Genomic DNA, 26,459 nt, shown 5'->3' on the forward strand with positions numbered 1-26,459 from the left:
TATCTCTCCATCCCTCCAGCTCAGTTCTCATTTCCCTCCCTCCCGCACTCCTAGTGTGCTGTAATGGTCCACAGGGATGGTCTTGGCTGCTGCCCACCAAATACAACGAGCATGACTGATTCGAGGGCCAAAAGACTGGACTTGACAGAGAGAGAGAGTGAGGGAGAAAATGTTGTTCACCATCTGTGTGTGTGTGTGTGAGAGGGAGAGACAGAGGGAGAGGAAGTGGAAAGGGGTGAAGTCCAGTACAAGCTGAAGTGAAACAATTAAACAACTGAGGGATGAGAAAGAGAGACTGAGCTGCTAAAGTCATCTGCAGAGAGGATAGGGAATTAGAGACCACACATAGCTCTAACTGGGCCCTATTAAAATACACTCAACACTACACCATTTATGCCTGTGTGTGTGTGTGTGTGTGTGTGTGTGTGACAGAGGAGAGGGACAGCTGTGGAGTATACAGGGTGACATTTAGCAGATGTGCCACCCATGTGTGCACATGTGCATGCACACGCAGAGACATGACCTAGTCCCAAGTTCTATTTAATCCCTTATAGTCAAGATATTACTCATCAAGTGACGCCAATGGAAAAGAAAAATGAGGAAGATATACTTTTTTTTAACCCTAGCCTCTGCTCTTTAAACATTTTGAAATGTTAAAAACACAATCATTGCTCAATATCTGACCTTCTCTGTTCTGGGTTTCTAATAGTTTGGATCAGCTAAATCAGCATCTCTTGTTGTAAACAGGTCATTTGTTAGTGGACAGCTCCAACTGAAAGCATCACAAACCCATCACGCTTTAACAGCATATAAAGGTTTAACAGTGATATAAGGGGAGTCATCTTTGGTGGTGATGGGATTGATAATGGTATCCCTTCCTGTAAAGAGGTACTACAGGAAGGGGTACCACTGCGGAAGAGTTTAAAATTATGTCTTGTCTCCTGTCCAATAAGTGGAGGGGAATACACAAAATCCAGGAAGTGGATGTTGTCTCCCTGCCAATGAGCAGAGCTGAGAGATAATAAATCATTCACCCACTGCATTCAAGTTGATGAAAAGTGACGACGGGTACACTGAACAAGAAAGCAGGTACAGCTTTCCATCCTCTGGGCCCAGCTGAGTTGACACATTGTATGATTCTATATGTGGGCAGCAAGCTTGGCATGCCGCACTCAAATACCGTCTATTAATACCTCCACTGCTCAACTCAAGCCACTTTACACCGCCTTATGTAACCGCGAGGTCAAAGAGGGCACGGGTAGAGAACAACTTTGATTGAGGAAGTTTACAGTATTGCAGAAACATACAGGAATATAGTCCTCTGCACACACACATGCCACCCTCTGCCTGCACTGGAGCTGACATGCAAACAGACTGACTGTGTCTGACAAACGCGCACACGCACACGCACACACACACACACACACACACACACACACACACACACACACACACACACACACACACACACACACCACAGACTGCATGCCATAGCAGTGCCTGAGCAGCTGGTACCACCAGGTGGAGGACAGATGCCCCGCCTCTGGTTTGGCCTGTAGCCATAGTAACACAATGGGGTCCAACCAATGGCTGCAGTCTCTAGGGAGGAGGTTGGGTACGGGTTTGGTTGACACACAAAGCAATCCAGATGATACAGCCCACCCACATTCAACCACATTCCTGTCAAATTATGACAATTAAAGCTGTAATCGAATGGCTGTATGTTTCTGCGGGCTCATCTAGGGCTGGGCGGCAGTCATACAATTACCATGAGCAAATTTGGCAACATCCAAATCAACAGGGACGTTACCAAGAAAAGAAGGAAGTGTTTGTTTGCAAAGTTTTCATGAGTATCTTGTTTTAAATAGTGTTTGTTTACCACATGTAGAAACTGTTTACATGATTTACAGTATACTAAACCATAACTAAAATATTATGTTGGAATGTGTTGAAAGAGCTATCCCACAGGCTCCAAGTAGAAACAGAGAGAAGAGCAGTGCCAAAAAAGGAAAGGACAGAAAAAAAAGAGACCCAAGGAAGGATAAAAGGAGGAATGATTGAGGAGAAAAAGAGAAGAAAGCTCGAGAAAAGCAGAGCGACGAGTGTGAGACCTTTTAAATCAGAGGCTGCTGGCTGCCAATTACTAACAGATAATGTGTGTGCGCGGTTTGTCTGTTTGAGTGAGGGAGAGACAAAGGCAAACACAGAGAGAAAGAGAGAGCAGAGTTTGTCTCAAGTGGTGCCCAGCTAGGTCAACTCTCATTCCTCTATGTCAGCGAGGGTGGACATTACAGAGGTATGGAGAGAGTGGGGAAGAAAGAGGGTAGATGTAGGAGGGACGGAATTAAAGAAAGCCAGAGGGACAGAAATACTTAAACTTTATTCCAAACAAACACACGGAGTGATGGCAGTATAACAGCTTCACTTGATAAGAAATGGTACAGGCATAAGGATACTGTGCGCCACCATCAGCATCTTAGCAAACGCCTCTAGTATCCGAGTCTGTTTATTGAGCATTAAATCATCGTCCTCTGTTTTCTAACCATCTCTCTCAGCCTCCTTCTGCAGGGCACCGCGCTTAAAATAAAGTTAATATCAATTGCAAAGTAGGTAAAAAAAAAAAGAAGTGGGAGAAAGTGAAAATGTGTGCCACCTCTTAGACTCACACACAAAACACAAAACTGATGAGAAGGCTTTCCCTGGATCAAAAGTGGTGAGAGGAGAAGAAGGGAAAAAAAGCATAGCAAAGTTTCCAGACAGTCAACTGCGAGCACTGGACTGTCACGAGATTGCTTTTTATAGAAGTGCCCTTTATTGTGTCTCTTTCTTTCTGTCTCTCCAACTCGCTCAGACACTCCAACATCTGCCAGCTTATCTTGCCCTTTCACTTCCTGCCATCTCACACTCCCACTGGCCCACAGACAGAAACAGGAAGTGTGTATTAGGAAGGGGAAGTTGTCCATATAGAAAAAAGGAGGAAATCCTTCATCCTAGATTACTTTCTCTGGTACATATGGTGACACACACACACACACACAATCAAAGAGATAAGGCCTGATTGGAGGAGGTGTTAATTACACACACAAACACACACACATATTGATGACTCTATTTCAGCCATCATGACTTGAAGCCATAGAGAAATTAAATATCCACTCTGCCTCACAGTCTATGCTGATTCATTACAATCTGTAATTCATGTGATCAGATTAGGTTTAAATCAAAGTGAATTACACTTGAAATGAGCTGCCCCATTGGCGATCAATCAGTTGTTTACACACCCAAATATAGGCTCAAAGTGGCAAAAAAAAGTCTATACAACGAACCAAACTCAGCATGGATAGCTCTTACTCAGTCTCACTTCCCCTAGCTTTCTGATTCATGTAAACACACACACTTTACAAAACTACAAAAACACAACACACGCTAATAGATTCTCAAAGGGTAACCACACGTCGCTATTAGCTCATTATACACAGAAGGAGCCTGCCTGCATGCATGCTCGCTCGCTCACTCCCCGTCTCCACTTACAAGCAGAACCATTTACGTCCCAACAGACCGGACACATGCATACACACGCAAAATACACACACACACGCAAAATACACACACACGTGCACACCGCGCGCACACGCGCACGCACACACACACACACACACACACACACCACTAAGCAGCAGCATGGGCGCGCAGCAGGATTCAGAGGACAATTAAAAAGCTCAATTAGACTTATATTCTTATTTGTAGAAATGAGTGTGTTACAGATGGCGTGGCTCGCTCTTTGCGTTTAAAAACACACTTTGCTGGTTCCCTCCTGGGACACGACACAGGGGAGATGCAGAGAGAGAGGAGGGAAGGATTTGATGTAAATATGTCTAACGGTGCTGCGTTTGCCAGGCTGTTGAGATAAGTGGCCGATGAAAATGTATCCCACACATTCTTAAAATGCAATATTGCTGATACTAATACCATATTGCGTGTTTTCAAAAGGCAATTTACTTCTTTGGCTTGAGAATCCCTTCGGTAATGTTTGCTCGCTCGCTCAGTGACTGTAGCTGGAGACAGACTGTGTTTGTGTCTTTCCACAGACGCATTCACAGCCTTGTTTTGTTCCCTATCGCCGTCATTTCCTCCCTACAGCCTTAAACTATTTACAGTTCTGCCTTCCCAAACTCTACCCTCTCTACCCTAGCCTTTTCTTCCCAGTTTACCTCCTTGCGTTTCTTTTCTCCCTCTTTCTCCTCTTTGCGTCTTTTCCAGTAAAACTAAGTATCACAGTCCCATTGTCATCCTTTCCTGCATCCTCTAAGTTTTCCGATGCCAAGTCTGTTGAGTCAGCTGCTGCATAAATCTATTCTCTGTGTGTGTGCGTGTCTGTGTAAGTGTGTAAGTGTGTAAGTGTGTAAGTGTGTGTGTGTGTGTACTTGGGTAAATTGCTTCTGGCCAGGTCAAAAACTTTGAATAGACAATACCTTTCCATTCAGGAAAAAAAGTCACAAGACACATGCGCTCTCACACACACAGACGAGGCAGATGGTCCAACCTGTAGGTTTTCCATGGCCCATTTGTGGAAGGGCAATGCTTCACTGTCCGCCCTAACTGGGTACACACACAAAAACAGAAAAACACACACTCGCACATGCAGAGAGGGCAATAAATCCAAACCAGCACAATGCAACCCCCGCAAAGGACATGGTGGGAGCGACGGCTAACGCCAGAAAAACATACCAAGTCCCCGAGTTCATCTGGAGGTAAACTTGATTCACGCTCACAAGGAGGGCATGTGATGCAGTTCTTTAACGCTGGAACTTGGCAACATATGAAAGACTTTTTTTTTGCCCTGCCATTCAGACTGTCAGCTTCTCCGAGTTTAACTGTTACAGCAAGCAGAAAAACTTGACTTCAACAGCAGCTGGATTATTTCGATTGTTTCACTTTTGTTTATTTCTTTTGGCAGTTAAATTCTCGAAGTCACTCAAGTTTAGCTGCCTATGCAAGATAATGTTAGCTTTCAATCACAGCGACAAAGTAAATAATAAAATGGGAAATCAGTGGTTTTGTGGGAGTCTCCAGTGAAATCTGAAAAATAATCTGAGAATATCTGACTGCCAATATCTCTCTCCTTTTTCTAATTCTTCCTCTTTTTCTCCTTCTTCCTCTCCTTCTCTTCCAGCTGTCTTCCTCTCTCCGTCTATACCGACGGTCAAATTAACACCTAGCCAAGCCTTTCTAGGAGCTAATTGATGAGGTCTGACAAGAGAAGTGCCCTCAATTTCCACCATCGCCTTGCTTCAAATACACTCTTTTCTTCTCCCTCTCTACCCAACCTAAAAATCACATGGAAGATCTGGTCTCTTGCCCACGGCAGTCTAGGAGAATATCCACAAATACACATCCAGGCGTACGCACTTCCATGCACTCAAGCACATGCAGAACAATTGCGGGAGGAAGAACGGTGGCACACACACACGCATACACACACAGAGAGTGCTAACTCAGAGCTGGAGTTGAGAAGTCCCAGTGGGAAAAGCCACTTTCCGGAACATTTTACCCAATTTGCATTGCTCCTGGCTCCATCGCTCTCTGCGCAGAAGAGATGGGTAAGAAGAACAACTCACAGAGTGTGTGTGTCTGTGCGCGCGTGAGCGAGTGAATGTATTTGTCTCCAAACAGTGGCATAACTAAGGGGTAGGACAAAACACGTACGTCAGTTAAGTCAGCACTGAGAAATTTGCCTCTTTTAATAATCGAGAACAACAAAAAAGCTTGTTTTTGCATTTTAAACTCACTTGTTCTGCTATTTCATCCATCTATCCAGGCATCCAGTCATTCAATACTCCATTTATTTAAAACGCAAACTGTTTCACTGAACGATGCAAGTCAGGTTTGACTGCTAATGAAATTGGCCCCTTTATAAAAGTGCTCTGAAGAGTCCTTCTGTGATAAATGTTATACACATATTAACAAACTTAACAGACTTCACTAGATGTGAACCAGAAGGCTGTAAACAAGCACACAAACACACATTTTGGTGAACATCCAAGGATTTGTGACATCAGGATATGCCCCCTTGTGACTTTTACCAGTCCACAGAGGACCCTGCATTTCTAAACTGCCACAAACACACACAGCGGGACAGAGTGATGCAGGACCAATGCATTAGAGAGATGATGCAATGAGAAAAGTCAGAGCCGCAAGCAATCAGTCTGATTAAGAGTGTGTGTGTGTGTGTGTGTGTGTGTGTGTGTGTGTGTGTGTGTGTGTGAGTGTGTGTGTGTGTGTGTGTGTGTGTGTGTGTGTGTGTGTGCGCGCGCTCCTCTCATCTCCTTCTCCTCTGCTACAGCTCTCCTCCGTAATCCCTCACTTGCCTCTTCCTCAGAGGAATTGGGTTGTTTTTCCAAGGTTTGACATTATATCATCTGGTTAGGTACACGTGGAAGCACAAGTGTGACAAAAAAAAACACAGCTGTCTATTCATCAGGGGACCCAGAGAGGGTGGTGGGTAGATGGGTAGGTGGATGGAGAAATAGGTGATGAGAGAGTGTTCAAGTGCTTCATAAGGCACCCTACACAAACAAGGGAAATAGAATATAAATATACAGTATAAAATATATAACCTACAAAATGAGGATTATTTGTACACATCGTATCAACAATTTTAGATAAATAAAACTGAGCTTGATTTGGAAATATGACTATAATAGTTGTAATACGCCATTTTGTTGCTTGCCAGATTCCACTTAAATAAGGGGCAGCTCTTTCAGCTTTGTGCTGACAGCAAATAAACATCTTTTTCAAATCAATCCACACTACTGTGGACAATATGTCTCACCTTTCTGGTCCTGGAGGTCACTAACAATTACAATCTTACCTCTTTATCAGACGGTCCAATCGAAAGCTAATTTCCCTTAAAGCCTGCCTCTTAACTCTAACCACCCAGAGAGACAAACAATGGCCAGGAGATCCAGAGTGCTACCTTCTCCCAGATTAACTCACCCCAGGCCCGTTCCAATAACTCTGAGAGGCTTTGGGACTTCAATGTGCTCTGTGAGATTTAGTGATGAAAAAGTGAATGTCTGTATGTATGAGATGCCCATGCTAGTGTTACCGTGTTATGTCATGTTAGCAGTCACACCGAGCCACATGGGAGCAAGTGTACCAGCCTGTATAGAGCTGATTTATGTTAATAATTAATGCATGAATATAAAGTCGGATTTATATATATCAGTTCACAAAGAGCTGTGCATGTTCAGTATACTTCAATTTGTTTACAACATGTTTCAAATGACTAACAGAGATCTGCATTGTTGCCGTTTAAATATAGAAAGCACTGTTACACAAACTCACTAGGAAATCCTGTCAAGGATCTGTGTAATAAATGGCATTATATTGTGACCCACAGCACTGATGTCATTTCCTGTTGTGAGGTCCTTGACACACTCATACAGAGACAGTGTGGCATAAGGAAGGTGAGTAGGGTACAATTGCAGCTGTGCCAGTTACTGCACATGAACTTTATCTGGCTGCTTCTCTCTAACACACTTCATTCCCAGCGGCAGCCTTGACCCTCTTGCCTCCTCTTCACTCCACTGCATCACTAAATGCAGCCATTTTGGCTCCCGTAGGGCCCATGATAGAGCTTTGGTCGCCTCCTGGCCACATTCATACCACTGGGCCTGTAATGAAACTATGGATTTTCCATCGGAGTCCTGACACTAACTGCCTGTTTGCCGCGCATCCGGTGTCTGCTGCGCTATTCTGTACTGTATATACGGAGAGGAGAGAAAAGATTCCCCCCGCAATGTAATTTCTGCAATTCTTTTCACATCCTTCTGGCAATAGTAATGTCAACTGAAAAGCATTAGCAGCTATATATTGACTTTAAAGTCAAGAAATGGGAATGTGAAAACAGCTTTCAAATGATAAATGAAACCAAAATGTAGAAGAAAAGATCATTTTTTACGTAAGATTATACTATTCTTTTATTATCGAATATTACACAGACTTTTTATTGTCTTATAACAAAGGAGGACCATATATATATATATATATATATATATATATATATATATATATATATATATATATGGATTTTTTGTTAAGTAAAATTTCTATAGGCTTGTTGTAAGCAGATGTAATATCAAAGCAACAGAGAGCGTAGACTGAATCCTGTTCACAGCCTCTGAGTTGTGCATGGCTGAGCATGTCCTCACAAACACAGAGCTCATCTGCAAGCGCACAAACACGAAGACGGAATGAATATGCCGAGGGATTTAATGAGCGAGTGTGCTGTCTCTGCAGTTTCATCTCTCTCTCTCACATTTCTCTCTCTCACATTTCTCTCTCTCTCTCTCTCTCTCTCACATTTCTCTCTCTCTCTCTCTCACTCTCTCTCTCACATTTCTCTCACTCTCTCTCTCACATTTCTCTCACTCTCTCTCTCACATTTCTCTCACTCTCTCTCCACACTTCTCTCACTCTCTCTCCACACTTCTCTCACTCTCTCTCCACACTTCTCTCACTCTCTCTCCACACTTCTCTCACTCTCTCTCTCCACACCACTCTCACACACACACACACACACACACACACACACACACACACACACACACACACACACACACACACACACACACACACACACACACACACACACACACACACACACACACACACACAGAGGGGTAAACATGACCTACAAGCCCACTTATTTTCAACCCCAGTTTAAACTGCATTCCCAGCACTGTGCTCCTGCTGTATGCAACTGTAACATTGCAGCAACCCAGTTTCAATGTTGTGACTGTGTTCAAATCCCCTGCCTGCACCACAAACATCAATGCTCCCTGTGACTCTCTTTCTCTTTCTCTCTCTCTCTCATCCTCTTCCTCACTATCGCCAGCCGTGGCTGCCCTGACTACTGTTGCCATGGCAACCAAGGAGCAGGCCCGCCACTTGGGGATTTGGAGACAACTTGGAGTAAAGACCCCTATGTTATTGGAGCCTTATTATTGGGTGTGTGCTTGTGCGTGCTCAAGTGCGACCGTGTTTATTGTTGTGTGCTCGAAACCCTCTGATATCTTCTGCACAATAATAAAACAGGTCTCTCACAGGGGCATCAGTGCAGTCAAAAGCCATATCCTCACCACAGCACGAGAGGACAAATACAATTTAGCAGGTTCGACGAAAGCCAAACTTTAATGTCAGACCCGTCATTAATTGAACTACAAGAGAATACGATGGGGGGCAATTGAGTGGGCAAAAAGAGGGAGAAGCCCATGCACCCATCGCTTTCTTCCCCTCCCCTCTCTTATACACACCCTCTGTGCTGGCCCTATCCATTCCAAGGTTATCAGTAATCCAATAGTTTTCCCTGGAAGCAGGCAGTTTTCCAGAGACACAGCCAATATCCTGAAAGCAGAAACATCCGGAAGGAATTCCTACTAAGTGACACAGTGTTCCTTCTCTTCCTGTCTTTCTCTATGACAGGAAGAAGGGTTTCCTTCCGTCCTCGACTATTTCTTTCATCTGTTCTGACCATTTCTTTTTTCTTTTGTATGTCTCTGTGACATTTTGGTGTTTAAAATTAAAGCTCCAATGGGTAGTGACACAGTAAATGTGACAAAGTACATACACATAAAAGCATGAATGCTCCAACACTGGCTGGCAATCATGTCTTAAAAATACCCTAACTGCCACACTACAGAAACTATTGACCATGTTCTCTCAGATCATGCACACACGCCCATAAACATACACTAACCAAGGTTGAAGTGAGAGGATCTAGTGTTATTTCTGGGCCACTAGCTCCCTGCCAATGACCCATAAATAGACAGCACAAGGCTCTTATGGATGATAACACATAGCTGGGACTCCGTAGGCTGAAGCTCGGAGGGAAAACAGACAGAAGATGCAGGGTTAGCTTTGAGCAGTGGGGATATGATGCATATGGGGTGGAGTTATATTGACTTAAACTCAGGTTTTCGCTAATGACAAATAATTCAATCTCCACAGAAATCTATTGAAATCCACTGAAAAGGATTTTTAGCTTGTTTACAGTGCATGAAGCTGGTCCATAAAGTATTTACCTGATGCTTTGATAGGACCATATAATGACCACCACTGTAATGTATGGTGTCCTTAGTCACCACATATGCAAAACACTATCTGCTGCTGCAGTTCATGCAGAATGCAGAGTATAGTGCCAGTCTTTGTATGCCTGTGTACATGTTCTCATATTTCCTGTCTGTTTTTCCTATTGTGTGTGCCTGTGTACTTGCGTTCGTTAACGTGTGCGTGCATGTAAAAATGTGTGTGTGTGTGTGTGTATGCAGCCTCTCTCTGGGGACCCTGTTTGCAGTGCTTTAATTAGCTTAATCCACCAGCAACACATGGACGGAGGAGTGGGGAAGGAGAGGGGTGTGAGGATGGTTGGAGAGCGAGGTGGCAGAGAGGGAAGGGTAGACAGAGGAGAATATCTCTCCCCCTGCCATTTGCTACTCCTCCTCCTCCCTCCCTCCCACCCTCCCTTCCATCTTGGCTCTTGGCAGTGTCACTAGCTGGCCAGACCATTGTAAAACCCACAGGGAGGAGGAAACTGTCTCCGAAACGGCCACATGTGCTGTCTGAGGCCAAATAAACCATTTCCAGGGAGACGCTGCATTCAAACAGTAGCCAAGCTAAATGACCAATTAAATATAATAGTGAGGGCTTAATTGGTGTTAGCCAATTTAGAATGACACTGTGCAATTAATGTTATGGAGAAGGTATGGAGGAGACAGTTGGGAGTGTCTGTGTACCTTGGTGTGCTAATTCAGCAACCCAAACCAGTATTTGGGGCCAAGACCATTTTAAAAGGAAGATGGTGTTGTAAGATTGGGGCGGGAGGAAGGTGAAGTGAGAATGTGATGGGAGGAGGAAGAGAAAGACTGCATTGGGATAGAGAGAGAGAGAGAGAGAGAGAGAGAGGGGTTGGGGAGCAAGGGAGGGAGTGAAAGAGAGGACTGGAGGAGGGAGGGAAAGAAAGACGATGCACAAACAAATGCTAGCCTTGGGAATAGATGCAATCAGCTCAGTCAGTCAGCTAATGACTAATTCCATGGAGAAAAGAGAGGAACAGAAAGAGAGTAGCGATGGTGTGAGTAAATCTAAGAGAGAAAAACACAGGGGCTGGGTGAAAGAGACTAGAACTGAAGGGGGAACAAGAGACAGACAGGCAGAAGAGAGATAGATGCATACATGACTAATTAAAGACTCCATCAGTTTGAAACATTTGAACCAAAGGAAAGAATGGATAAATATTTTACTATACAGAGGAAACGATGAGCTCTCTGTCTCTCAGACTTAACAGACTCAGAAGGAGGAATGCGGGGAAATAGAAAAAGAGAGAGGCGGTGAAAAAGAAATAACCCTCTACGAGAAAGTGAATAACACTCAGTGCCCAGTGAGCTTCCTGTTAAATGCCTAATTCTTCATTTTTAAGGGCTTAGCAGATGGAAATGGTAAAGCCACAAGGTCAGCTGCACCAATAATAGAGCCATTAGTTGTTTCTTTGCTAGCTCTGCTAACGTTAAAAAAAGCAAGAACCTAAGCCGCTGCTGGAACCACAGTTACTCCTCTTAATTAGCAGTAAATGAAATCTCAACGCAGTAATTAGAGCGGACTTGCTGCCCTGCACACAAGAACTTATAACAAACGAGCCAGAGAAACTAAAGTCAGTTCACTTTAGCCAACTGTTACGCTAAAAGATTAGCCAGAGGGCATCAGACCAGCATGGGGGGGATTGGCTTTCCGCTTGGCTATCGCCAACTCCTACGCTAACAGGATTAGCCACAGGGTCAGTGCAATATGGCTAGCAGTGGTCAGGACGTGAGCAAGCTAACAACAGGCAGGCCAGGGGCAAGTTAGCAAGCCAGCTAACATTGTGACGAGGCTTCAGGCTGGACGTTTCCCTCTGGGGGACGTGGGGCAGGGGCGGGAGGGGGGTAATTAGTTCGACGGCGGGAGACGCCACCATGCTGAGTGAGAAGCATGAACGCAGGGAGCTGTTGCATTCGGAGTTGTTTGTGTGTGTGTGTGTGTGTGTGTGTGTGTGTGTGTGTGTGTGTGTGTGTGTGTGTGTGTGTGTGTGTGAGTGTGTGTGTGAGAGAGAGAGAGAGAGAGAGAGAGAAAGAAAAAGAGCAAACTCTATGCCAAGCTTGAACATCGTGGCCCTGAAATGCTCCCAAAGCATATGACAGCCATGTGAGACACACTTGTGACAAAACACACTAAAATAATTCCAGTGATTGGGATTTTCCAATAAAAGACTATGCAAATGTATGCGGGTCTGGGTGAACACAACTGTGTGTTTGTTTCTTTGCACACACAAACGTTAATCATCTTCACGTCACTAAGCCAGAGGAACTAATCAAAAACAATCTATTAAAAATCTATTAGCTTGGCAATGGGTAATCTGATAAACCCGCTACAGTCGCTTCTCATAGGAGAGTGTGTATGTGTGCGCATGCTGTCTGCATTCTTCACAGTAGATTAGCTAATTTGATAGTAACTCACATATTTACACTCATTTGCACTCGTCATTTGTTATAATGGAGATGAAGAAGCCCCTCACATCCTGTTATTTACATGGTTTTAAGGGAACCATCGAAGTGTGTTGTTCCATTATATGTCCTACCCCTGCACAAGTGGATCTCTCTGTAAACAGCTGATCATTTCTGCCACTTTAGGACTAAAGGTTTATGTAGCTTCCATGTGTGGTTGTTAAGGGCTTGCGGAGAGCTGCACAGCCATCTGAAGAAAGTCTCGCCAAGGCTTGTACTGTGGGGCTGCTGGGCTTAATTGCAAGGAAATGAGCGTGCAAGACATTGTACGTGTGTGTGTGTGTGTGTGTGTGTGTGCGCGCATGTGTGATACAGCCACTGTGAGCCAAAGGTGATCGATGCCCGCTGTGTCACTCATGCCGAACCCTCTGGACACGGTGCCGCCGTCCAACGTGCCCCAGTGTGTGTCCAGGTTTGTCCATACCTGCATGAATGTGCTCATTTTGGCTTGTTAGCTTGAGATATGACATCCCTTCTGGTGTCAGTATATGTGTGTTCATGTGTGTGTGAATGTGTGTCCTGCCAGAAGTGAGTGTGTCCATGGAGCCTCGGCACTGCGCCATCTACCAGGTGTGCTGTTGGCTGTATCTGTTCGCATGGACAGAGCTATGCCAGGACACTAAATCCCCATCTCTGCCCACAACTTCCCTCTATACAGGCACAAATATTACTCCACGTCAACACCGATCACAATTTGCTCCAAATCTGACCACAAGTTCGATTTAAACCTTATATTTCTCAGTATGGCATTATATCACACTGGACAAAATTGACTCAAAAGCAGTGTATACATATGATCTGAAAAGCAGGGATTCTTTGATGTTCTATCCCGAGATGTCTAATGGAGATGACCTAGAAACAGGGCTGGCCTAGTCCTCTCACTTGGATCATGTGAGCATCCCAGTTTGCATCTAGACTGTTCTAATCTTCCTTTAAAAATGGATTCTAGCATGGTGCATTTATTATTCATCTCCCTCGCTCTCTTCTTTTTTCCTTCTGTCTCCTTTTCTCCCGGCTTTCTCTCCCTCTCTCATCTACTCCTCACTTTGCCTCATTAACCTCTGGTAGCGGTGAATTAGGATGGGAACGTAGAGGTAGTGAATGAGTGCCGCGCAGTGCGGTCACACACTGTTGGACCGGGCTAAAGTGCATTAGCGCTGAGATTATTAAGGTCTGAACTTTTCTCATCAATGGCATTAGCTAACATAGGAGCTCACTGTAACTTATTCTGCTTCTTTTTTTTTTTTTTTTACAGGTGATTAGCTTTGAACATTTAGCGCTGCAGTGGTGAAATGACTGGGAAATTGGCACTGGATTTAAGATGTGATATTTGTTAAGGTTTTCGAAGAGTTAAATCAACTTGCAGTAATTCATTGTGTCCCATAATGTCACCAGAGCTGGGTAGTACGGGAGGAAATGTGGATCATTATGGCAGATGAGGCTCATGTAGGATAAAGGTGTGGAGTAGAGACACTGGTTTAATGAGACCGTGTGGGTGGATTCATAAGTGTGTGTGTGTGTGTGTGTGTGTGTGTGTGTGTGTGTGTGTGTGTGAGATGGGGTGGCATTAGATCTTTTAAGAAGACTCCTCATTACTGTCTACACTTACAACCTGCAAGTGTTGCTAGCCATTTTCTAAGATGTGAAAGAATGTGTGTGCACTTACTTTTACATGCAAACTTCTCACATGCATGTGCATTTCGATGTCTATATTCTCCGTATGTGTGCAGGCTCTGCCCTTCTCTTTAATGAGAGAAAATGATTAGAGAAAAAATAGCGATCACTACATCTCGTCTCAACGTGCACACGCAACGCTCCGCTATTATCAGGGAGAGGGATCTTTGATCACAGACGGAGACAGAAAGAAAGAACGGAAAGAGAATATGTGAGCAGCAGATGAAACAGAGAAAATAAGAGAGAGAACAGATGCAGAGAGGCGACGTGAAGGAGCAATGGATGATTCCTTTTATTAATTCATAACTGTGGTTTTTACAGTGGCTATTTTAGTTAGAATGAGAGTTATGCATGCCTTTTAGACATTGTTTAAGCTTATAATATCCAGCAATCTATATGACTGTTTCTCAAGTTGGCAGCACCTGAGTCCTGAAGTCACACATGCATCTTCTACAATGACAAGGCTTGAGTGCGTCTCTGAGTATTAATGTGTGTGTCTGTGTGAGGGTGCGTGTCCACCGGGAGATGTGTGCTTTGTTAGGTTGAGTGTAGCCATGCAAGAGGACGTGCCGACAGATGGAAGAAAGACTCGGGCTGGCAATAAGGAGAGATAATTGATATCCGCATACTTCAGCAGGATGCACACATGCACATGCATACGGAGACACACTCATTCTCAAAACCTGACAAATATGCAGTGTTTCCTCCACACACACACACACACACACACACACACAGACTCTTAGCCCACCTGTGGTAGCCCTGTGTGCTGCAGTCGCCATGGCTGGGATAACGCAGGAGAGAAACCATACCGGCTCGTTCATTTGATTGAGCTGATTTCATGCTAGGTTGCATGCTAAGAGAGGGGGTCTTGTGGTGAGAAAGATATACTGTATATGCTTGGCTTGTCACACTCACATTATGGCTTAACTGGGCTGTATGTAATTGGAAAACGCCATTTAAAAGCTGTTCTGTCAGGAGGGAGAAGAAACCGCAGCAGAAAATGACACATTTTACTGTTAATTTGGGAACATCCTGATAAGATTGGATGACTGATGGCGCTCTGGGAAAGAGCTAAATTAAGTGGAAAAACTCAGTGTTAAATGCAAAGTGTAAATTATCTGTTTTGTCTTGAGCGCTCGGTCTTAACTTCTTTTCCCTCTACCGTATCTGATCCCTTTCATCCGTCTCTACATCTCCATTTCCTCCCTCTCTTTTTCATCCGTTCTGCATGTGTGTGTGTGTGTGTGTGCGCGCGAGAGAGAGACCGCATGCAGTTGTGTGAACTAATGACCGAGGGCTACCAAACGCCTGCACAAAGCCAGCCTCTGTGATGCTGCCCGGGCCAAACAACTCGTGGTTCGGCTGGCTGAGCCAAATGATGACACAAACCACACACACACACACACACACACACACACACACACACACACACACACACACACACACACACACACACACACACACACACACACACACACACACACACACACACACACACACACACACACACACACACACACACACACACACACACACGGAGAGAGATAGAGGAAGAAAGCCATATTTTCTGATTAGGTTTTTTTAGTTTAGAATCTTATAGAGCAGAAAGATAACACACATAAAGGAGAGTGAGGGTAAGAGTTAACACACAGTACAAACATTTCTTCCAACCCCTTCCATCCCCTGCCTACATGTACTAGTCAAATGTTACTGGTTTGTGTTTCCACAGTGTGTTTATTTGTTCCTTTTTTGGGTGGAGGTTCTCTCTGTAAAGGGGTGGGAGGTGGATACGGATATTTAAATGCAAACCACAGACACATACCCACCCACACCCACACACCCACACACACACACACACACACACACACACACACACACACACACACACACACACACACGGGGAGTTTGACAGGGCAGCATTATGCGCCAGTAGAATAACAATCATCAGTCAATTAGGCGGTGACACGGTCTCTTGATGGTGACACCAGCAGTCCCAGTGGAATACATCAATGACTTCACACAGCAATATACACATACAAACGACAAACTGTCACTTGTTGTTAACCCCTGCAATGCCACGTGATCAGTGGAGTTACTAGTAGTAGTAAAAAGCAAGTGGATGTAAATGATTATGTCAAATATACACTAAAGGGGTGCCCTGGTCGCCCTGATAGAGCTAGCACCCCATGTACCAGGGCTGAGTCCTTGCTGCAGCGACCATGGGTTCAAGTCAAATGAAAAACAGAAAAACAACACACTAAAGAGAAGCTTTGGTTTTTTAGATGACGTATACCAATTTAATGTGGTATATGTGGTACAAATGTAATGGTCAAGTAGCTGCAAGTGTTTAATTATACTTGTTAGATTAGTTAGATTTTATGGAAGTTACATGTTGGTTTATTAAACATTTTATACCTGCTTTGCTTATTTCAGTTTGGTTAAAAAAGCTCAAACCTCCAATATAGATAAAACAAGATATGCAACAATTTCTCTTCTTGTAATTATTTTGTATTGCCTAACTTAATATTAGCTTTTTCTCTTGCCTAACTAGCAACCAGAGTAACATAATCTGATGTCAGAGCCATTGTTCATAAAAACCAACTGTGTGTTAAAGAGGCCCACTCTGTGTAGCAGCTAAAAATCCCATCTGGCACTTGATGTTGAGATTGTAGCTACTTGGCCGATGCCATCATCATCTCACCGTTTACAATGGCAGAACAGATAGGGGTTCAGGTTGTTGCTCAAGGACACCTCAACAGAACCAATGCTAATCAGTTTATGGAAACACTTTGGCTGCTGCAGAGGTCAGTCATCTTATCTTTTAGAGACATCCACACTAACCAGCAGGCACTCTAGAATCTCATTTTGGACTTCAACTGATTAACTTCTACATCTTTATTTTGCAGTATGTTCTGTTTTTCTTACACTAGCCATTAAAACTAGTCTTTTTATAGCTGTCTGTATGCTGTTGTTAGAAGGTTTGCCTCATTGATGCCCTGATCAGATGAATGGCCATTAAGCAGCAACTCCCCGCAGCACCCACCTGAGGCTGGCACAGCCACAATGGGCACACACCGGGCACTGGGGGGCTCCTACCACCTGGCACACTGGCCGCAATCATGCAGCAGATGGCTCAAATCGGCCCCCGATGGAGGGCGCAGCTGAGGAATCCTTACGCGTGTTTGTCTGTGTGTGTGAATGTGTGTGTGAATGTGTGTAGTATCAAAAACAAGCACTTACAATAGGATTATTGACTACGATGCTCTCGTCTGTCGTCCTCAGGCCACCTTTAATAGGTGATTGTGTATGTGTGTGCAAGTGTGTGTGGGTCATGGGTAATGCCCTTTCAGTGGTGATGCTCAACAGTGCCTTAAAGTGTCTGAGAGAATCACCCCAAAAAACTTGAATGTCCATCTGCTGACTGCTTTACTGCACAGATACAGGTGGCTGAGATTCTTTAGACAGGAAAACATAAAATGGAGATAGAGAGCGTGAGGCATGATACAGTATATGCAAAGCTGGCATGCTGACGGATGAACGATGACACACGGTGACCAATGACAAGCCCGGGCCAAGAAGACAGGTAATGAAATGGTCAAAGGGAATGGAGGCTTTTAATCCTAAATATTAAGTGCAGCGGATGGCCAGTCCGCTGCTGTGTCCTTGACCGCAGCGGTATCCAGATGACCGCTGGAATGAGTTAATCACACCAGTGCACGTCACCTCTCTTAATCACTTCCTTCTCTCCTCCACCTCCTCTTGCTCTTCTCTCCATCTTTCTATCTTTCTCTCCCTGTATCGCTCCTATCTTTGTCCCATCAAACCAGCACTCATTAGTAAAAGCTTCCCCTGTGTGTGTGTGAGTGAGCGTGTGTGCGGCCAACAGAGCACAGAGGGACTTCATTAGTGCATTAAACATGTTGTTTGTGCCACCGTCTTGTTGCTGTGGACAACCTTGAGCAATAGAGTTGGTTAAAAATAGACTGAGTGTAGATAACATAAGATATCAAGGCCCTTTAAGTCCAGCCAAATGACGAATGAAGAGATGCTTCAGGTAAAATAATGTTACTCAAAACAGAAAAATCTTCCAGGACCCTGATGAACACTTTTTTTTGCAAACACAGTTTTTGGCTTCTTCAAATTCTCTCAATCCTTCCCCTCTCTCACTCTCAAACTATGAAAGAAAAACACACAAGAAAACCGCCTCTTTAAAGTGCAGTCATCCATCCTACCAATATTCACCCTGTTTCTACCCCTCTCTCTCTTCCACATCCTCAGGCATGGCTACATACGCAGCATTCAATACTAGTGCTCTCCAGAGGAAAGTGTAAGAATAGGAACGTGCCCCATCTTGGCATCGTGGTCCACATTGCACTCCCACAAAACTGTCAAAAACTAAAACCACACTCATGTAGAAACTGATCCTGATTACCCAAGCATCTAATTTTACTGATAAGATAATGAGCACACAAATAAAATCCCTTATAAAAACACTGACACTGTAGAAGCGGATAAATGTGTTATGACACAGAGGCTACTAATTCAGTTGCTCTTTTTCCATTGTTTCTCCATCTCTCTCTTTATTACTTTGCCTTTTTTCTCTCTTAATGTCACATTTCTCATTAGGTTTTTTTGAAACTGGCATAGCTTTGAGTCTCTGTGTGAATATTTGTGCGCTTGAATGTCAGGTTTTAGATATTGTTCCTTCTATGCAAATTGAATATTTTCCAAGACCAGATTTCTTGTTGTTTTGGGGATTTTCTGTCTGAAACAGAAGGCAACCAAAAAAACTGCAGGCTCTTTGGCTCTGTTGTTACACACACACACACACACACACACACACACACACACACACACACACACACACACACACACACACACACACACACACACACACACACACACACACACACACACACACACACACAAAATACCTCAACAACCTGCTGTAGCATCGCTTTACCAGGTGATGTTACACGCACACGCGTACTTCAACCAGAGTGCATAACGGCATAGAAGAAAAGACGTGTGACGATAGCTAAATAAATAAAGGGAATACTGCCAAGCTAAGTGAATGGGTGTCACTTTGACAAATGCAGTGCTGAATCTTAGTCAACATTGTATTGTTTGTTGTCTTTTGCTACCTCATAACACACACACACACACACACACACACACACACACACACACACACACACACACACACACACACACACACACACACACACACACACACACACACACACACACACACACACACACACACACACACACACACCATCACAAGCGCACACATTATTATGCGTACTGTGAGTGACAAACACACAAACACCGCGTGCATACACAAACACACATTAAAAGGCACACAAATACACAGGCTGATTATACATTCATAATATTGAATGGATGACAGGTCTTGAGCAGTGCGGCGGGAAACGGGGTGAATTCTAATGAGCTACCATTTACCCCGAGAGCTCTGTCCTCCATAGACTGGATACACACACATACACACACACATAGACACAAAGAACAAATACCCAGGCTGCACACAAGCATATTACACAGATAGAATCGTAACCATGGCATATCGCAAGAGTGTACATCTAACATACAATCGCAAAGACAGTTACGTACAAGTCTATCATATCAGCCAAGAATATATTTAACCCAGCTGTCACTCTTTTACATCAACGTAAAAGGATATGGATATGGTTTTATCCAAGAGATTTCTTATTCCTAAACAAAAGGATACAACAGCTGCATCACTGCAGTCGAAATCTGTATCTGACACTGACATAACCCGCCCAAAAAAACACTTTTTAAACTGCTCTCCAAGAGAAAAGTGATATCCACCAGAGTATAATTGAAAGTCGGACTCTAAAAGAACAAAGAAAGTTAAAAGCTCCCTCCATCTATCACCTTTTCTATCCCCATGTCCTACCATCTATCTACCCTCCTAAATTAATCCCCTCTACAACACAGCTGACCATAAGAGAAAAGCCATTTACCAGTCATAGCTGTTGGATTGATTGAAGGCGAGCTCTTAAAATTAAAGGCGAGGCAGTACGTGGCGCTGGGACACAGCAGTAACATTTTATGTCTGACGTGACTACCATGACGATCAATGAGAAAGTGGCCGCAGACTCGCTTTAAATTGCTTGTTAAACGAACTGGTTTTAAAGAGGCACTCGAATGCCCTGTCGGAGATGGCCACTAGCAAGAGAAATGGAGTTGACTGCATTTAATCTTAGTGGAAAAAAGTGTCTGCAAAGGGCTTTGTGTGAACACAAGGATTAAGCAGCCAACATACAGTTCACAAAGTGAACAACCACAACTATTGGTTGAAAAGCTGTTCACCATCCAAAAGAGAGAAAGATTATCCACCCTAAATTACCTACAGCGCTCAAAATCAACCAAAACAAAAGACAATCGACATTTCATCCAATTTATACTGAAAAGGAAAAACCCCACATATCTACAAAAAAACCCTAATGAAAAATAAAAATCAGCCTTACCTTCTTCAGTTTGCCATTCCTTGTGCCAACAAAAGCCACGGTGTTGCCGCGGTAGTCATACGCCGCCACCGAGGTCATACCATCATCTTTGTCGATGAAGAGGGGGGTGCCCTCGATGGTGCTGGTTCCCCCCAGAGGCTGGTTGAAGTCCTGGCCGCAGAAGTTATCATCTATCTGCAACGGCTGAAGGGAGAAAAGACAAAGATGTCATTATATAGTATTCATTTTGTACTTAAATAAGAAAAATACACAAATGTAAGTTGTGGGAGACACTGTGAATGGGTTACTAAGATACTTACAAGTACTGTATATATTTCATCTTGTGCATTCTTAACACATCCACAGCTTCACACAGTACAATTTAAATAATGCCTCTTTTTTCACAGTTCAAAGTATAGAAAGAAACGGGACTGGGAGCGAGCGGGGAATGAAACATAAAAGGTCCAGGGCTGGATCGAGCCCAACACATCAATCGCCTTTTGCAATTTCCAAGGACACTCAAAACAAATCTTGAAAGCAGCGGAGCGTCTGAAAGTTCACTTGTTACTTGTTTCCATATCACAGCGGGAGTACAGACAGGGCTATAGGTGCTCCATCTGACTCTATTGCTTTTACTTGATTAGCTGACATGTTAAGCAGCCTATTCAAACACGAGCCATTCATAAAACATACCCTTCTTTCTCTGCTAACTGAATCCCACAGTGAAAAGACCTTCACCATATTGTGAAGTGTTCAGTCATGGCGGTGACACAGCGGTAATTCTGGTGACCATGTGACAATATCTGGAGCATTCCCGTGTCACGAGGGGCTCATCGCTCCGGGCAATTCACTGACCCATATGATGCTTTAACCAGTCAACACACACACACACACACACACACACACACACACACACACACACACACACACAAACACACACACACACACACACACACACACACACACACACACACACACACACACACACACACACTATATACAGCGGCCAATAACATAGGTTGTGTAGCAGATAATGACTGTTCTGTTAAACTAACACATAAATAGTAAATCTAAAGTAAATCTACTGTCAGTAAAGTTTCACTGATGCAGATATAATTAGTTGATTGATCAAATCAATGACAAACAGAAAATGAATAATTGATTGTGAAATACTCACAGATTGTTGAAGTTGGGCTCTGGGAAATTGTGATGGACCATTCACCATTTACCAATTAATTTAAGACAATCATTATCACAATAGGTTGTGTGATAACACTAATAGCTACTAGCCCAAGGTTTGATAATTCAAATTAAAAATGTGTAATAAAACAAGTACTTTTTGGATGCTGCTTTGGCAATACTGTTTTTGACAAAGGCCAAATGTGTGTGAGTGAGTGTGTGTGTGTGTGTGTGTGTGTGTGTGTGTGTGTGTGTGTGTGTGTGTGTGTGTGTGTGTGTGTGTGTGTGTGTGTGTGACACGCGAGGTTGCTGACTGACTGCTAAAGCGTGGAACTGAATGGACGTCAGTGTGTGTCAACTAGAGCCAACTGACGCATGTGTGAGTAAGTACATACACACACACTCTCACTCACTCTTGGAGAGTGTGTAAATGGCAGTGTAATCCCCATTCTTATCACTACATCATCTGATTGATCCACACAGGAGAAAAGATAACACCCCTCTCCCTCCCGATCTGACTAAATTGCCTGCAGCTCAGCACATGTCAATAACCCGTTATTCTGCTTTTTTCTACTTTCTCGCTCTTTTTCTCCGTCTCATTCCAGCCGCTACAGTAACTGAGCAAACATCAATACCCCCTCCTCCCCTGTCCTTTTCTACCTCCATCCATCCCTCCTCGCCCAATCGCTCTGCATCTCCATCTTCATCCATCCCTCCTCAGCAAGTCTCCCTCTGCCTCAGTCTCTCACTCAGTCACTACCTCTTTATTCTGTCCCTCACACACCTCTCTGGACTTGCATTAAGTGCGTAGAGGTGTGACTGTGTATAGGGCGGTAGGGCTATGAACTGGAGTCAACCAAGAGTTTGCTCTCTCTTGCTCTCTATTTCTTCCTCTGCACGCTGATGTCAGATGGTAAAAGCAACATTTTAATTGAACCTTCTGTGTGTGTGTGTGTGTGTGTGTGTGTGTGTGTGTGTGTGTGTGTGTGTGTGTGTGTGTGTGTGTGAGAGAGAAAGTGCGACACAGGAACACACACAGCCATTACCTGAAACAACTTTCTTTTGTGACCACTAATGGCTAGGGGGCAATTTCTTTCCTCGGAACAAAGGCGACTGACAGACAACACACACCCACAAACACACATGTGAGGACTTGAAAACCCGTGCACACACACTTACACACACACACACACACCAACAACAACAGGACACACGTTCTTCCAAAACATCCAGTTTATTTTCTGCGTGTACACACAGATTTGGCTACAAGCAACAAAACAATTCCCATCGTCTTCATATGACATACAACTTGGGGCAACAATTTTAAACCATATAGTCATGGGAGAGAAATCCATCAATCTGGACTAGAGTCCGCCTCACACACACTACACACACAAGCCGTTTAGCCATCAGAGCCGAAGGGAAACAAGTTAAAAGGGTTAATCCATCTTCTATGGAGGAAACTAACAGTCGAGTCCATAAGGGTTAACACAATGAACACGCGCCACACACACACACACACACACACACACACACACACACACACACACACACACACACACAGTGGCCTATATAGGTCTCTCTGGGGCACTCTAGGGTAAAGGTGCTATAGCATTCCTGCAGGTCTGGAAGGTTTAAACAGCACAGATCAGCATGGAATAAAAGGCGTTTCCCCTGAGGTTGGAAAGCATTTTAATGGAGGCTACATTCTGATGTGGGTTCTGCAATTTAAGGCACTAAAAGATTCCCACGTGAATTAGAGCTGATATTCAGTATGGAAATAATATTCCTCTTTGTGGTCTCTGCAGGGTTACTGGCTGGAGACTATATTTATCGTTCTGCAGTGTTTTCAAAGACGCAGAATTCCACCGGGGATGAAAGAGTTAAGCCAACAACCTTCCACTGACTTTGGCAGCAGGGTCTTACAAATGCAGAAGAGGAGGTTTCTTGTTTTGATTTTCACAGGATGCATGTGCTGCTGAATGAATTTGCAGTTCAATGGAGCATGGTCTTTTCTCCTTGAGACCCTCTCCCAAAAAAAAGTATGTTAGTCAAATCTGAAAATAGGAGGTATTAATGAGGTTTCTTTTTCCACCACTATTATAATCACATCTAATCTATTCCACAAACAAGTAGGAATTTGTTTTTAAAAAATGGAAAGTCACAACTTGTGATTATTTTCATGATGATTAATCTACCAGAAATTGGTTTAAAAAGATAATGCTCATAACAAGTTCCCAAAGACCAAAGTGGTATCTTGTTTTGTCTGACTCAAACTCAAATCTATTCAGTTTATCATATACGACTAAGAAGAACAGAAAATATTTACTCACGAGAAGGTAAAACCAGTGATGGTAAAGACTGGTAATTGATTATCAACACAATTGTCTCCCTCAGCTGTGATCCTAATGGGAGTTTTTAAGGGGTTAATATACATTCTGGGAGTGAAGCATTATACGTGTGAGCTGTCAGCTGATATCCAAGGTCACAGAGAAATATACGACCAAGACACTGCTGATACAATATACGAGGAATGCACGGCAACACACACACACACACACACCTATACAGTATATATAAACACGGAGGGGTCTCTAGACACAGCTAGAGGTCACGCGTGTTGCTTGCTAACAGCCACAACTGTGGTTGTTTCCCCAGGGTGGAGCTGCTTCACCCACTTCACACTGCAACACGATGAAATATACCCATTCATATGGCACCAAACACGCGTGTACACACACAACTCAGCCCACAATAACACTGACTGATTACAGATGTGCGCTTGCTGGCTGAAAGGAAATGGTTGAATAATCACTCCCCCATGATTGCTATTTCTTTAACGCATTACATCAAGAAAATATGTCTGGGCACACATTACGCTGACCTCAAGTGGAATACTTCAATAGTAACCTCCATTCAGTGAAACATATGGAAACAGCAGAATACAATATGGGCTTATGTACAGCAGCATGCATGGTGTTGTTGACTGAATACACTGCTGTGAATTGTGGCTATTAAGGTGGAAGGAAAACATGTAGGGCAAACACAAAACCCCTCATTCATTTCGCAACATGTGAATCGATAGGGCGGCATGTTGCGTTCGCAGGCAATGTGTTTCTACATAAAAACTTGTTTGTACATGGAGAGCGGGAGAGGATAAAAGAGAGGGGGACAGAAGTGGCTGGTGTTAATGCTAACAGCATGATTTCAGAGAAAAAGACGCCTCTTTCCTCAGTAGTCATTAGCTGTCTCCTCATCAAGCCCACAGATGAATACACATCTCCAGAAACACCCATTTCCTACAGTCTCAAATGTGTATCCAAGAGAGAGAGAGAGAAAGAGAGAGAGAGACAACAAGGGAGAAGTGAAAATGGACAGTAGGAAAGGAAAATTATCTGGTATCAACCACAAGCGCAGAGGCTGTTCCTCTGTAGCTTTCCACCTTGTTTTCATATCAGATGATAAAGGTTTTCAGTGTGTACACACACACACACACACACACACACACACACACACACACACACACACACACACACACACACACACACACACAGCAATAAGAGTATGTCTGCAGATGCAGGTGCTTTTTACCCGACTTGTGTGTGTCTGTGCGTCTGTGTGTGCATGTGGCTGGCTCAGAGCAGAGTGAAGGATTCTGGGAGTGGGAAGCTTATAAATTACCCAGAAATCTCAGCAGGGGTTTTGAACTCATGGAGACATAGCTGGAGTCAAGAAGAGTAAACACAAGAAATGCTTCAGAGTTTGGCGTGCCTGCAAGGATACATGGACGTGCCGTTGCACTGTATTATAGAGCAACCCTAGCATCTGATGGTATCCATAGTTACACATTCATAACATAAAGTTTGCTTGCCTGTGTGGTAAAAGTCAGCAGACATCAGCATCAAGGAAGAATAAACACTAGGTCCCTCTCTTATATACTAATATTTAGCTAGAAGCAAAATATAAAGCACTGTATGTGTCACACACACACACACACACACACACACACACACACACACACACACACACACACACACACACACACACACACACACACACACACACACACACACACACACACACACACACACACACACACACACACACACCTGACCTCAAACCAGGTCAACGTGTATTATTGGCTTCATGATGCTTGCTTAATCTCTACATCTCTACAATGTGCAGCACTGGCAGCAGGACTGCTGTGACTCACAACTGTTGGAAACTGGCAACAAACATACAGATACCACAAAACACACACATACGTATGGCTGGGAAATATTTATCGTTTTTATATATCAATGTAATAATGCTGTTGGGTTTCACTGATGTGAATAAATGACAAAAATTACATTTACTGGTTTCTAAATTACCTGGTCATCCATTTCAACTATACTATTGAACAGGAGCTTCCCATACATACATCTGCTGGTCTTGTGGTTATTGTAATTTTATCATAAAGTCACCAAACACACAGTGAGTTTGAATATTTAATTTAGCAGTGAACTTC

The 26,459-nt window shown here is 43.6% G+C and overlaps 1 protein-coding gene across 4 annotated transcripts in view; it reads right to left on the reverse strand.

The window, feature by feature from the left end:
* The window catches only part of LOC127372119 (plexin-A1), a 190,220-nt gene that overhangs the window by 118,365 nt on the left and 45,396 nt on the right, over positions 1-26,459 (reverse strand). For all 4 annotated transcript variants that reach the window (XM_051415526.1, XM_051415524.1, XM_051415525.1 and 1 more), the window contains exon 3: positions 20,792-20,974. In XM_051415526.1, the coding sequence (XP_051271486.1) occupies positions 20,792-20,974 (183 nt within the window). The remainder of the gene's footprint in view (positions 1-20,791; positions 20,975-26,459) is intronic.

This window comes from Dicentrarchus labrax, unplaced genomic scaffold (genome assembly GCF_905237075.1).
Source record: "Dicentrarchus labrax unplaced genomic scaffold, dlabrax2021, whole genome shotgun sequence".
Taxonomy (NCBI): domain Eukaryota; kingdom Metazoa; phylum Chordata; class Actinopteri; family Moronidae; genus Dicentrarchus; species Dicentrarchus labrax.